Source organism: Thamnophis sirtalis, unplaced genomic scaffold (genome assembly GCF_051295495.1).
Source record: "Thamnophis sirtalis isolate CommonGarterSnake01/CBP01778 unplaced genomic scaffold, rThaSir2_p1.2 scaffold_16, whole genome shotgun sequence".
In the NCBI taxonomy this organism is placed as follows: domain Eukaryota; kingdom Metazoa; phylum Chordata; class Lepidosauria; order Squamata; family Natricidae; genus Thamnophis; species Thamnophis sirtalis.
In genome coordinates, this window is record NW_028261396.1 from 1,594,781 (window position 1) to 1,609,979 (window position 15,199).

General features: G+C 41.9%; 1 protein-coding gene across 3 annotated transcripts in view; it reads right to left on the bottom strand.

Annotated features, from left to right (window-relative positions):
• Positions 1-686: 686 nt before the first annotated feature.
• The window catches only part of ATP6V1C2 (ATPase H+ transporting V1 subunit C2), a 30,979-nt gene continuing 16,466 nt past the window's right edge, over positions 687-15,199 (bottom strand). For all 3 annotated transcript variants that reach the window (XM_087702769.1, XM_087702770.1, XM_087702768.1), the window contains 9 exons: positions 14,556-14,650; positions 12,615-12,706; positions 10,649-10,747; positions 9,227-9,295; positions 7,606-7,698; positions 4,946-5,039; positions 4,378-4,475; positions 2,797-2,926; positions 687-1,137 (listed from right to left, as the gene is read on the bottom strand). In XM_087702769.1, the coding sequence (XP_087558895.1) occupies positions 1,042-1,137; positions 2,797-2,926; positions 4,378-4,475; positions 4,946-5,039; positions 7,606-7,698; positions 9,227-9,295; positions 10,649-10,747; positions 12,615-12,706; positions 14,556-14,650 (866 nt within the window). In that variant the 3' untranslated portion in view covers positions 687-1,041. The remainder of the gene's footprint in view (positions 1,138-2,796; positions 2,927-4,377; positions 4,476-4,945; positions 5,040-7,605; positions 7,699-9,226; positions 9,296-10,648; positions 10,748-12,614; positions 12,707-14,555; positions 14,651-15,199) is intronic.

Sequence of the window (15,199 nt, forward strand, 5' to 3'; positions counted from 1 at the left end):
TAAGAACTAATGTTCCTTCATGGTAACGCAAGAAAAATAGTAACCCATCAGCTAATTCTTGTTGCCTCTGACAAATAATGTTCTCACATAGCCCAGAATTATGACTTGAGACTGATTTGTAGAATAATATGAAATTATAAAGGATAATACTCCTATAACAGAAGACAATGATTTCTTTGGAAGGAACATGAGAAAAATCCCAGTGTCAGTATTAAATGCTCCTCCCCCAAGAATGTTTAAAATATTTTTCTTTTTTAAAAAAGGCTCACTTTACTCCAGAATTCCAGCATCATTGGAGGCATTTATTGGACTTTATTTATTGAAGGAGGTTCCAATTATACTGTAACGCTGTCAATCAAAGGTGTTGAGAGGAAGCACCATTTATTCTAATCATGTTGGACACTTAAAAGGCCATGCTAGTTTCAACAAACTGACAAAATGAGATTTCGAGTTTTGTATTATGTCTGCAGTGAGTCACTCTTCAGTGGAAGGGGAAGCTATTTCACTGAAACAACGGAGGAAAATTTTCTGTCCAGATTTCTTACATGCTACACTGAAGCAACCAGATTAAAATTAAACTTTAAAAACGTTATTCCCCCCCTGAAATTTCACTGTGTAACGGTTGTGTTGACTGAATCAATAGATTAAACCCAATTACAGATTTAGGACTCCAGGATATTTCTACCTTAACCGCCAGATATCTTGATTTTATTTAAAACCTCAGATGATCAGGAGTTTTGTAATTACAACAGAATAAATACAACAATAACACAATGCCTGGTGAAGCATGTTTTCTAATACAATCAGAAAAAAAAAGCTTCCAGTATCTTTTTAATTGTCAAAATGGTGGGGGGAGAGGAAACCACTCTACAAGCCAAATCTAGGAACTACAATTATCTCTTGCTTAAAACTCCTCGGTTTTTCTGCATCGGAAAGGGACGCATTCCAATTACGTTTGTTGCATTAAAAACCAAATAGATGACATTTCGTTCTCATCCTACAATACTGGGGGGAACAAAGCCATGCTTGGCGCTGCACACTTTAGCTGCCATCGAGAAGGCTGAAATCAATCTTGAAATAGACATACGGATAGTAGTCCTGATTGCTTAGCTGCAAGCCAGGAATGTCGACTGAAGTCTGCGGGGAAGAAATTAAAGTGGAGTTGAGTTCCTTAAGACCTCTTGTGCTACAATTTTTACAAAATGCGAGGGAATGCTTCTGAAACATCAGTAACCTTAACAGGAGCAAGTACTACGAAGTGAAAGATTTCAAGCAAGCAGCAAATACAAAAATTTTGATTTTGGAAATCCCCAGATTAGTGTAAGGAAGCTGAGCCCCCATTGGAAGTATCTAGGTCAGGGGTGTCAAACTCTTTCATTGAGGACTGCCTCAGGGTCAGAGGTGGGTTGCTACCAGTTCGGTAGAACCGGTTCGTCAAATCTACCGAACCGGTTAGAAGAGGTTCCACCAGAAAGCAGGCCACACCTACAGAAGAGGTTCTAAAAAATTTTTGAAACCCACCACTGACACAGAGAGAGAGAAAGAGGAAGGAAGGAAGAAAGAAATAAAGAAAAAGAGATGAAAGGAAAAAGGGACAGAGAGACAAAAGGAAGGAGAGAGAGAAAGAAAGAAAGAAAAAGATGATAGAAAAAAAAAGAAAAAGAGATGAAAGGAAAAAGGGACAGAGACAAAAGGAAGGAGAGAGAGAGAAAGAAAGAAAAAGAGATGATAGAAAAAAAGAAAGAAAAAGAGATGAAAGGAAAAAGGGACAGAGACAAAAGGAAGGAGAGAAAGAAAAAACATGGCCGGCAAGCCACGCCCACCAGGTCACATGGCTGGCAAGCCACTCCCACAAAGGAGGCCACACCCACAGAGTAGATTCGAAAAAAATTTGAAACCCACCACTGCTCAGGGTTGACGGCGGGGGTGGGAATGGCCAGGGTGGGGTGGCCAGCTCAGTGTCACTCGGGGGGCACCTGTGCTGCCCTGCGTGCCAGCAGAAATGGGCTCCCGAGCTCCGTTTTCGGCTGCAACATCCTGCAACCCTCTGCCACAAAGAAAGAGAGCTGAGGAGGGCTATCCACAGCCCTCCCGAGCTCCGTTTTCGGCTGCGATGGCCTCCTGCAACCCTCCGCTAGCCAAAATGGAGCTCCGTTTTCATTGGCAGAGGAACCATGAGCTGGTCCTTCTCTGTTTCCAGGGCAGCCCCCCGGGCCAGATCTAAGCACCCCACAGGCTGGATCTGGACCCTGGGCCTTTAGTTTGACACCGCTGCTCTAGGTCTTCTGAAAACCGCATGGCTGTTAACAGGAATTAAGAGCCGAGGTGGCGCAGTGGTTAGGGTGCAGTACTGCAGGCCACTTCAGCTGACTGCTATCTGCAGTTTGGCGGTTCTAATCTCACCGGCTCAAAGGTTGACTCAGCCTTCCATCCTTCCGAGGTGGGTGAAATGAGGACCCAGACTGTGGGGGGCGATATGCTGACTCTGTAAACCGCTTAGAGAGGGCTGAAAGCCCTAGGAAGCGGTAGATAAGTCTAACTGCTATTGCTATAATATGGTAGGCCAATTTAAGGGTAGGGTAAATGCAGCCCTGGAAAACCACACCGTACTCTGCCGGGAAACGACGATCCTTTTATCAAGTGGCTCAGGGATTCTGGGAGTTGAAGTTCATAAGTCGTAAAGGGGCCACTTGTTCCCAACCTCTGCTCTAAATGATTTATTACCATTTATTCCACAGCCTCCTGATTGGGAGGCAGGCGGTGGTGTCCATCTCCATCCTTCGGCGGGATACTTACGTCCATTAGGCTGGCTGCTGCTACTTCATCCAGATGCTTGAAAACGGCATTTAATACTTCTCTCAACCTCTTCGTAGATTTCTTATTAGGCTGAAGTAGCATTGCCTGGAAGTTCACTGGTAAACCATACCTTGAACGGAATGCAATGGGGGAGGTTAAAGTGGAAGCAGCAAAATGCAATGCAAGGAATTTTTACTTTATCTATCTATCCTCATTTTGCTTTTGTTCGTGACTAGTTTTTAAAGTCTTAAACCGCATCAAAGATTGTTTATTTTCCTTATGAACTCTTATAACTTTCGCCTAATTAAAGGTAAAGGTTCCCCCCGCACATATGCGCTAGTCGTTCCCGACTCTAGGGGGGCAGTGCTCATCTCCGTTTCAAAGCCAAAGAGCCAGCGCTGTCAGAAGACGTCTCTGTGGTCATGTGGCCGGCATGACTAAACGCCAAAGGCGCACAGAACGCTGTTACCTTCCCACCAAAGAGTGTCTCTATTTTTCTACTTGCATTTTTTACATGCTTTCGAACTGCTAGGTTGGCAAAAGCTGGGACAAGTAACATGAGCCTGTTACATGACACTAGGGATTCGAACCATCAAACTGCTGACCTTTCGATCAACAGGCTGTGACCAGGGGGGCCATTTGCCCAGGTTCGCCTGGTGCACCAGTTGCGTCCCTACCTGAACCGGGAGGCCCTCGCAACAGTCACTCGTGCCCTTGTGACCTCAAGACTGGACTACTGCAATGTGCTCTACATGGGGCAGCCCTTGAAGAGCATTCGGAGACTTCAGCTTGTCCAGAATGCAGCTGCGCGAGCGATCGTGGGTGCACTTCGGTACACCCACGTTACACCTATCCTCTGCGAGCTGCACTGGCTGCCTATTAGTCTTCAGATACGCTTCAAGGCACTAGTCGTCACTTATAAAGCCCTTCATGGTATTGGACCTGGGTACTTGAGAGACCGCCTGCTGCCAATTACCTCCAATAGACCGATTAGATCCCACAGATTAGGCCTCCTCCAAATTCCATCCACTGGCCAATGCCGACTGGCGACCACCCGGAGGAGGGCCTTCTCTGTGGCTGCTCCGGCCCTCTGGAACGAGCTCCCCGTGGAGATTCGGATCCTCACCACCCTCCAGGCTTTCCGCAAAGCCCTTAAAACCTGGCTGTTCCGACAGGCCTGGGGCTGATGAGTTCCTGTCCCCACTCGAATGGTGTGGCTGTTGATTGTTTTTAAATTGTGGTATTGTTTGTCCATGTCTTTTTCCCTATTTGTATCCCCTATCCCCCCCCTCCTGACTTGGGTTGTGAGCCGCCCTGAGTCCCTTCTGGGAAAAGGGCGGCATAGAAATATAATAAATTCAATTCAATTCAAGCTCAGCGTCTTAGCCACTCAGCCACCCTTATTGCCTAATTACAATCTGTTTATTCCTGGAATGTTTTAAGAACCCACTCCGCAGGCTACCACCAAAGTATGTTTAAAATCAATGAGGAAGTTAAATGGATCAACTGGGATATGTAATGATTGGAGATTGTGATTGGCTTTAGCGGGGGAAATGTAACCTATAAATTTCATCTGTTTACCTGAGGACGGATTCTGAAAACACTCTTAGCGCCTTTATATGGATCCAAGCCACAAATGCCTCACTGAAGTTCACCTTCAACCATCTCAACAGAGGACCCTTTAATGAGTAAAATATGGTATATCAGGCAACAGAAGAACTGTAAGTGTATTTCTCAAAGGCTCTAAATCAGTGTTTCTCAACCTTGGCGGCTTTTAAGTCCTGTGGACTTCAACTCCCAGAATCTCCCAGCCAGCTGGGATGGAAGGCTGAGTCGACCTTGAGCCGGTGAGATTTGAACCACCGAACTGCAGATCACAGTCAGCTAAAGTGGCCTGCAGTACTGCACTCCTAACCACTGTGCCACCTCGGCTCTTATGAGTTTTTAAAAATCTTTATGATTTTAAACTGTCTTTTTTCTTTTTTTCCCCCTCTTTTTTTCTTCTTTTTGTAAGACGCCCAGAGTCCTTCGGGATTGGGCGGCATATAAATTTTGATAATTAAATTAATTAAATTAAACCTTGTGATAACTTAGCAAACAGCAAATCAGGCGCTACGTCAATACGGATAACTTGAAGAACTTTACTTACATATTGTTGCTTCTTATCAGAAGCTAACTTCCTCATTTCATCCTTTTCACACTTCAGTTCTTTCTCATCAAAATAAAATTCCCGCACCATGAACCTTTAAAAAAACAAAAAAAATCGGTGTTAAGACATTCAGCACCTGGGCTTTTAGAAAGCTGTTTCCTGCCTGAGCTTTTCAACATAAATGTTCAAAGCCACAAGGTACAGCCTAGCTGGGAACAAACAAGGTACGTTTTGGCCATGTGGGAGTAAATCATATTAGACCAATTTCCAAAGCTTTTAGGAGCTCTTGTCATCCTCAATAAGCTCGCTTTATTTTCAGCTCTTGTGAGCCCCTGCCGATGCATCAGGATGGAAAAACTGACTCATTGGCTGTCAGTTATGAAGGGTTTCTTATTTTGCTGTATATTCTACCCTTCCTCTCTGAATTTAAAAGCCACCCTGTGTGCTTGGTTCGATAGTGAGCCAAATTCAGTCAAAATAAGTGATGATTTGGGCCTAAAGTAGGACGTAAAGTGAGATTTGGACACTAAGTGTGAAACCTACTGGGTCAGGCTGGACAGCCTCTTAGAGCCCCTTTACTTCTATATTAAAGCCACATAGGCAGGGTTGCAGCTTGCAAAAGAACAGGAAGCAAGTGCCTAACCACAAGATGTTCCTATGTCAAAACCTAGGTCAAAAGTCCAAGGTTCAATTAAAATCCATTAATGACACCAGTGACGTGCGGTGAGGTTTATGCCTGGTGAGGCTCAGCTGGGCATCCTTTTGCGAAGTAGGGCAGCATTCGGCCTCGGCGGTGGGGGGGGGATTTGCATTGTGGGAGCCGCCAAGCGCCTGGGGCTGCAGCAAAGGCGCTTGGCGGCTCCCACGATGCAAGGTGCCCCGCCACTCACCCGCTGACCCGGCCTGCGGCCGCTGCTTCTCCAAGCTCCGCCGCTGGAAGTCTCGGATCGCCTCTGGGGGAAAGCTGAGTGAGAAGCGGAGCGAAGCTTCTCCGTGGCCTCCCGGCGCTGCGCAGAGACTGGTTGGTTGGAGTGGTTGATGAGAATGACATTGATCAAGTGCTGTCCCAGTAGAAACAAAGTTTTAGGTGCTACAGGTTGTCAGCTATTTCCTTGTCCAGCACATGGCTAAATACACCTGGAAACACCTAACTACCTACCTACCTACCTACCAGGGGTGGGTTTCTCGCCCCGTTCCAACCGGATCGGTTGGAACGAGGCCGGCGGCGTCCTCACGCACGCACGCGGCACGCGCGTGCGTACTAGCATCTGCGCGATGCTCCAGCTGCTCCTGGAGGATCGCGCAGGCGCTGTATGTGTTCTGCGCATGCGTGGAAAGCGCAGAATTCGTAAAAAGCGGGTAAGGAGCGGGCACGGGTGTGTGGGCGGGCGCGGGGGGGGGCTTCGCCGTTCCCGGAAGTTACTTACTTCCGGGTTCGGCGACCAACCGGATCGCAGGGACCGGTGCGAACCGGTCGAAACCCACCCCTGCTACCTACCTACCTACCTACCTTCTTCTCTCTCTCTCTCTCTCTCTCTCTCTCTCTCTCTCTCTCTCTCTCTCTCTCTCTCTCTCTCTCTCTCCTACCTACCTACCTACTGTATTTCTCTCTCTCTCTCTCTTTCTCTCCCTCTATCTACCTATATACCTACCTACCTACTCTCTCTCCCCCTACCTATCTACTGTATTTCTCTCTCTCTCTTTCTCTCTCTGTATCCCTCTACTTACCAACCTACTATTCTCTCTCTCCGTATCTACTGTATTTCTCTCTATCTCTTTCTATTTCTTTCTATCCCTCTACCTACCTACCTATCTACACACTCTCCCTTCCTCCCTACTGTATTTCTCTCTCTCTCTCTCTCTCTCTCTCTCTTGCTCTCTCTCTCCCTTTATCTACCTACCTACTGGTTCTCTCTCTCCCTACCTCCTAATTTCTCTCTCTCCCTACCTACCTACTGGTTTTCTCTCTCTTTCTCTCCCTCTCTATCCCTCTATCTACCTGCCTACTTTTTAAAAAAATTTGCCTCTTCAAAATCTGGGTACGTCTTATACTCCGGTGCGTCTTATACTCCGAAAAATACAGTAATGTGATTGTACAGAAGGAGTTGTGTTGAGATAACTGAGTCCCTGTTCAAAGTTTAGGATTATTCAAGGTTTGATACCTTGAATAATATAAGCATCAAACATTTGAAAGTGATCAGATGGTTTAAAAAGCCATGGCATTTAAGACTGTTTTATTTGTCATGCATTCCTCATTTATGTTCATTGAAAACACTTGGCTAAGATGGATATTTTAAAACCATTTCCCTCTCTTTTCTATCTCTTCAGTGTTTATTTTATGAAAATATTCTTAAAAGAAGGTTTAAAAATCTGGTTAAAACATACATGAATGGTGGGTCCTTAATGTAAGATAAATAGAAGTCCATCCATATAGTAGACATTCCCTACAGCTTCAAGATTCAGGGAGAGCAGAGAAGAATTTGCTGCCACCTCTTCCTGTTCTGCCGATGGAAACAGACCCACCCCTGGATCCAGCCCTGTGCAAAGTATTCAAGAGCTCTGATAAATTACTGCACAGATGTGTCTTGTTTCATTACAGAGCAGGAGAAAGAGCCTGAACTATTCTGGTTTTTGGCGCAAAAGTAGAAAGAAAGCATTACTTGTTCTCTCTGGCTTTGGTCTTAAAGTCATCAATCACTTTTCGGAACAGGGTGACTGTGAAGAGTCCTCCCTCTGTGTCTTCAGCGATCATCCTGGAAGAATCAAAAGGGTTGGTCCAGTTATTCTAAAGCCCGTCCTGGTTTTCCGTGATGGGTGCCAAAGCAATTAACAACAATGAGAGTGTAATTATGATTGTTAATAATTACAACTTACTGTAAACAGTAATTCTCAGATTCAATTTTCCTCAGCAGTTTCTTAATCTACACAATAATATTGTGATGCATACTCTATTGTTACACAAATTTGTTTTTGTTTTTTACATTTCCGTTTAGCCACCACCACCAAGTTCATCTGATTAACAGAAGGAACTGGGCCCTTCAAAAAAACAACTGAACGCATGTTCCAAAAATTGCTACCTATGTTCCCCTTCCCCTCCCCTCCTCCCCTCCCCTCCTCCCCTTCCCTCTTCCCCATCCCTCCTTCTTCTGCTCTTCTCTCCTCCCCATCCCCTCTCCATTCTTCCTACCCTCCGCTTCCTCCTCTCCTCTCTCCCCTACCGTTCTCCCCTCCCCATCTCTCCTCCCTTTCCTCCTTCTCCCATGCCCTCCTATCGTCTCCTTCCTCTTCTCTTCTCTCTTCCACCTCCCTTCTCCATTCTTCCTCTCCTCCCCTCCTCTTCATTTCCTCTCCTCCCCTCCCCAACTCTCCTCCTCTTCCTCCCCTTCTCCCCTCCCCTTCTCTCCTTGCCAATAAAAAGCAACCTTGTTATGTAAGAAGAAATCTCAAAAAGTTAAATCTCAGCAGCTTTAATCCCACCTCCCCCGGCACCCTTTAAAGCTTTGTGCAGTGAGATAGTATTCATATTTAATGCTTTTTAAAATAAGAACAAGAGAGGTTTCTTGTCACAATTTGCCACAATCCAAATTCTTTCTTTTTCGAAACTCCTAGCAGGAGAAGAGACTCATCAGTACCTAATCCCATTTAAGTTCCTTCAAGAGTCCCCTGCAATATTCATACGTGTGCGTGACCCGTCAAAAGCGCGCTCGACTAAGCCGCGCCCGATTAAACCGCGGCGCTGACATCATCAACAGGGGACAACAGCCAGCGCGGAGAAAGAAGGGCGCTTTAAATAGCGCTTTGAAAGCAAGCCGATTCAACTTAAGGTAAGGGTTAGGTTTAGGGTTAGGTTTAGGGTTAGGTTAAGGGTTAGGGTTAGCTTTAGGGTTAGGGTTAGGTTAAGGGTTAGGGTTAGGTTTAGGGTTAGGTTAAGGGTTAGGTTTAGGGTTAGGTTTAGGGTTAGGTTAAGGGTTAGGTTTAGGGTTAGGTTAAGGGTTAGGTTTACGGTTAGGTTTAGGATTAGGTTTAGGGGGGTTAGGTTTAGGTTTAGGGGTTAATTTTAGGTTTAGGGTTTACAGCGTGCTTCTGTCTCTGCGCTGTTGTCGCCCTGTTGATGACATCAGCTGCACGGTTTAGTCAGGCACGGTTTAGTCAGGCACGGTTTAGTCAAGCGCGGTTTTGTGGTGGAACCTACTTGTGTGCTACCTGACTGCGTCCAATGATTCTGAGCAAAATGTTGAAATCTGTTAAGAGAAACGACAACAGTCCAAAAATTGTACTTACTTCGTAGAGCGAGGGACCACCATATCTGAGAGTGATTCATAGGTTTTTTGCCACTGCCCATAGCTTGTTCTGCAACAAGACAGATTTTGTAAAGCCTCTGTCTATAAACTTCTACCTTAATTGCAAAGATTGTCACTTCTCTGTACCGAAATTCAGAAAACTTTAGTGCCAAGTTGATAAGTGTGGAGCGGGGGGAGACCACAAGGAAATCAATCCTGTATGACACGAATGTTCAATTTCCATCAACTTGAGGCTCTAGGCAGAGACTCTCCTGTGCCAAATTCCAGAAGTGGTTGAAACATTCTCTGTTTCCACGAAAATAAGACCTCCCGGATAATAAGCCCAATCGGGCATTTGAGCGCATGCGTTAAAATAAGCCCTCCCCCAAAATAAGCCCTTCCTGAAAATATTGCCACACAGCAGCAGCCACGAGGCGACCACACTCGCAAATAATAAGACCTCCCCGAAAATAAGGCCAAAAGAAAATAAGACCCTGTCTTATTTTTGGGAAAACACGGCAGTGGTGGGATTCAGCCAGTCCGCACCTATTCGGGAGAACCGGTTGTTAACTTTCTAAGCAGTTCGAAGAACCGATTGTTGGAAGAAATCTTTTGTTTTTCTCCACTTTCCAGGGCTAATCCTGTAAGGAAGGCAGGAACGAAGCATTCTGGTGTTGTTTCTAGCCTGATCTTTATTGCCCTGCTTACAGAAACTGCTTCTCCGGTTAACCCTTATTACCATTGTAACAACTAAGGCGAAGCGCCCATCGACCTGAGTGACATTGACTTGGCCACGCCCACATGATCACATGACCACCGAGCCCCCGCCTACCCAGCTGAACATTAGGGCAGAGAACCGGTTGGTAAATTATTTGAATCCCACCACTGAAACACGGTACTATTCAAATTCTGCGAGGGAAGCATTTTACTTCATAACCAAAACTTAATTTTTCAAAAAAAAAACTAAAATTTTAGGCCCCAGTTAATCTTCAACGGGAGAGCACTGGGTTAGGGTTAGGACCCTCCCCACTCTCGCGGCCTTCAAAAAGTCTATTAAGACCTGGCTTTTCCGGCAGGCCTGGGGCTGTTGACCTCTTGAACGAGGTCCAGCCCCACTACGGCTGAGTGTGTTGTGTTTTAACCTGCTTTGTTTTCTTACTTTTTAAATTTTCTAGTATTTTTAAATTGTGTTTTATGTAAGCCGCCCGGAGTCCTTCGGGATTTGGCGGCATATAAGTTTTATTAAACTTAAACTTAAAACTTTTCATGAACTCTTTGGTTAGTAGAGGACTTTCTATCAATTCATTGCATTCAAAATTTCCCTGGCAAAACTGGCATGTAACGCACACAGAGAATTTTCTCTAAAAAGTATTGCAATAATTAATTATTAAGCCCATCCATAGGAAACCCAACTTTTTCTTACTTAGGAACTACAACAAGGAGAGTGATGAGATATTCGGAATTCAATACAAAATCTTCTTTGTTCACTATGTCCGTTAACGTACGGGTCAAAAGATTTCCTCTGTGTGGGGAAAAAAAAAGCCAGAAAAAAAATTAATAGAGTATTTACCTACCACTGATACTTTCTAAGTGTTAAATAGACGCTTAATTGGATGATTAGGAAGAAAATGTTGCCTGGGAATTCTCAGACAAACTTAAAGCAAATCCGGCCATTATATTATGCTAAGCTTAGAGGAAATGGGCACTTTTGTTTACTTTGTTTAAACCAGAGGTGGGCAATCTTAAACAGTCAAAGAGCCACAAAGGTCCTAAATGGAAGCCCCCCTCCTCCCCCACCCGGTTCAATTCCGGAGACGACTGGAGGTCCGGTTCCGCCACCATAGAGTCTCCTCCTAGCGCAACATCCTTTTTCCTCTACTTTGTGGAGCCGATCGGCGACAGGGAGCCACAGAAGAGGGACGAAAGAGCCACATGCAGCTCCAGAGCCACACAGGTTGCTCACCCCTGCTTTAAACAGATTAATTAATGCAGATCCACTAAAGAGCTGATTAGAGAGGCAATTTGGTGTAATGGTTAAGGCCCTAGGCTAGAAACCGGGAGACTGGTGAATTTTAGTCCCAAATTAGGCATGAAGCCATCCTTGGCCAATCACCCTTCCTCAGCCTTAGGAAGCAGACAATGAAAGAAATTACAGGAGAACAGATAAAATACAAACCCAAAATCTTTCTCCTGGGAATAATCAAAGGGAAATATACAAAGAAAATTAAGTACATATTAACACATCAGCTAACTACAGCTAGAATAGCATTTGCCGAATGCTAGAAACAAAATAATACCTCCTCGGACGAATTAGTGATAAAAAATTTTTTTGGATTGTGCAGAGATCGACAAATTAACACTGAAATTAAAAGATAAAGAAGAGTCGGAATATTATGAAATTTGGAACAATTTTGGTACAAATGGCTGCAAAACAAGAATAAAATTAATTAAGCCATATATATATTAGATTTTTTAATTAAGATTTTTTCAAATCCCAGTAAGGGTATGGCTAGCTGATGAGAGCTAAATAGCTTGAAATAGATCTATCCTAGTCTCCCTTTATTTATTTATCAGCCAAATATAACATTATATATATATATATGTGTGTGTGTGTGTGTGTGTGTGTGTGTGTTTTATTTGTGCTGATAAATAAATAAAGGGAGACTAGTATAGATCTATTTCAAGCTATTTAGCTCTCATCAGCTAGCCATACCCTTACTGGGATTTGAACCTGGGCTATATATATATAACATACATACATACACGTACATACCTACATACATACATATATATATTTAACTAGGTATAAAGGTGTGTAAATATAGAAGCGAAATTTTATATACATGTACAGGTATGATGACATAACAATGTTGATGTAATGATGGGTGTTGTAGAAGGGAAAAAATAATTTAAAAAATCTGTTAATAAATATATATATATATATATTTTAAAAGTTGTGAAAAGTACACTTTAATGTAATTTGATTCCTTGAATGTAGATGTTTGGTGACGTTAGGAAAGACATGATTATTATTAAAGGATCAGTCAGTGAACTCAATACAGCATGACCCCAAAGTCAATGGGGGATAATGTTTTCTGCATGTCTACAAATGTGGACGATGAAGGAACAATGAAATAAAATTCAGCGGATGTTGAGTGAAAAACAAAAAAAGGAAGCAGACAATGGCAACTTGCTGACTTATCCAGAGAGGCTAGAAGTCATCAATATTGACCCAAAAGCACAAAAAGAAACCCTACTTCCTGATTAAGCCCATATTACTGTATTATTATATTCCCACTGCGGCTAACACATTAAGACATCATCACAGGAAGTCAGTATGCCAACGCATACAGAAAACGCAATTCATTAAAACTTATCTAAATACTTACACCGTTTTTCTTTCCAGATTCTGAAGATTTCCTTTGATGTTGTTGTAGACAGCGGCTCGGCTTTTCATGTCTGCTTCGATCTGTGAAATTTGCTAAATGTAAAGAGGAAATCCAGTTGAGCAATATGAACTCTGCATCCATTTTAAAGTTGAGATAATTCCATACATACAAAAGGCTATAGAGAATATAGATTCTATTATTAGACTTACCAAGGGGGCCAAAACTAAACATTTTCCATTTTAGGATCAACTTAAATAGATACAGCTCTCTTTCTCTCATAACAACAGTTGGATGGGGAACGAAAGGAGGAAATTGATTTATTCTTGCTCTGTTATGGTCCTGAAGAAAATCCTTCCTTGTACTAGGGTGAAATCCCTCATTAAATGCACACTTGTAATTCAGATTTACAGATACAGAAATGAATGCCTTCTCTTTGTTGAAAGCTGCTGTGTGAGACTTGTGACTGCTTCTAGGACAGGATAGGTAGGTAGGTAGGTAGGTAGGTAGGTAGGTAGGTAGGTAGGTAGGTAGGTAGATGATAGATAGATAGATAGATAGATAGATAGATAGATAGATAGATAGGATAGATGATTGATAGAGATAGATAGATATTTAGATAGATAGATGATAGATAGATAGATAGATAGATAGATAGATAGATAGATAGATAGATAGATAGATATAGATAGATAGATTGATAGAGATAGATAGATATTTAGATATTTAGATAGATAGATGATAGATAGATATAGATATGGATAGATAGATAGATAGATAGATAGATAGATAGATAGATAGATAGATAGATAGATAGATAGATGATAGATAGATAGATAGATGATTGATAGAGATAGATAGATATTTAGATAGATAGATGATAGATAGATATAGATATAGATGGATAGATAGATAGATATAGATAGATAGAAAGAAAGAAAGATAGATAGAGATAGATAGATAGATAGATAGATAGATGATAGATAGATAGATAGATATAGATAGATGATAGATAGATAGATAGATATAGATATAGATAGATGATAGATAGATGATAGATAGATAGATAGATAGATAGATAGATAGATAGATAGAGATAGATAGATAGATATAGATAGATATAGATAGATATAGATAGATAGATGATTGATAGAGAGATAGATATTTAGATATTTAGATAGATAGATGATAGATAGATATAGATATGGATAGATAGATAGATAGATAGATAGATGATAGATAGATAGATAGATAGATAGATAGATATAGATATAGATATAGATATAGATATAGATATAGATAGATGATAGATAGATAGATAGAGATAGATAGATAGATATAGATAGATGATAATAGATGATAGATAGATGATAGATAGATAAGAAAGAAAGACAGACAGACAGAAAGACAGAAAGAAAGAAAAAGAAAGAAAGAAAGACAGACAGAAAGAAAAAGAAAGAAAGAAAGACAGACAGACAGACAGACAGAAAGAAAAAGAAAGAAAGAAAGGAAAGAAAGAAAGAAAGAAAAAGAAAGAAAGGAAAGAAAGAAAGAAAGAAAGAAAGAAAGAAAGAAAGAAAGAAAGAAAGAAAGAAAGAATTTATAAACTCAATTGTCCTTAGGTCACAGGAGATACTTCTTAGGATGATGTAGATATTACATTTTTATTTTTCCCCTCAGACAAGAATAACTTTGAGGGGAGAAAGATGTTGGAGAAGATATTTACATAATGCTAAAATTGGACAATGTGGAAAAAAGGGCCCAGTTTGCTTTCTGATCAATTTCAAAGTGAGCCAGTAGCCATCGTATCCACAACTGGGTTCCTGAGAAAGCTGTCCTCAGTAATTAAATACACTTTAATTAACAGCACTTTGTGATCATTCCTGGGAATGAGCTTTTATAAAGGTGCTTCTCAATACAGGAGGGAAAACAGTGATTAATTACCTTTGCTAATCCTTCTGAAATGTTCTTCAGGGGCTGTTTTATCGGATACTTAGCCATGTCCCATTCAAACTTTGTTAGATAACTAATCAAGTCAACTGAAACGATAAAAGTAAATCCAGTGAGCTGCACATGTATAAAAATTATTCTGAGAAATAAAGGAGTCTTTTCTCATGAAAACCTGCAGACCAGACTAGCTTGCATTTAGGATATAAATTGGGAAGGATTCCCACCTGTATTTATTCCCTTTTCTAGATGCTTACCAACATCTCAAGCTCCCCTATGCCAATTCTTCACCATTTAAAAATAAGGATTTACCCAATTAATTTCTCGAAGAGGAGCATATTTATCTTAGGCCTCGTCTTGTCAATATAGTTAGCAAATAAGAAAGTAAAAGATTCTGATTAAAAGTAATACCTAGTTAGATTTAATTTAGGGCAGGTTTAGACAATCCATGGTCCACACAATTTGTTACTGAACTGAAATGCTTCACAGCCACAATCAGCAAGATCTGGGGGCCTGAAAGATGTAGTGCATATTGGCTAGGGAACCATAAAGTCCCCTGGCTTATTTTCTTTTTTTTTTTTTAACTGCTTTTGTAGTTTTAGCCCTCTCCTGTTGTGGGTTGGTCTCTTGAGCCAGTTTTG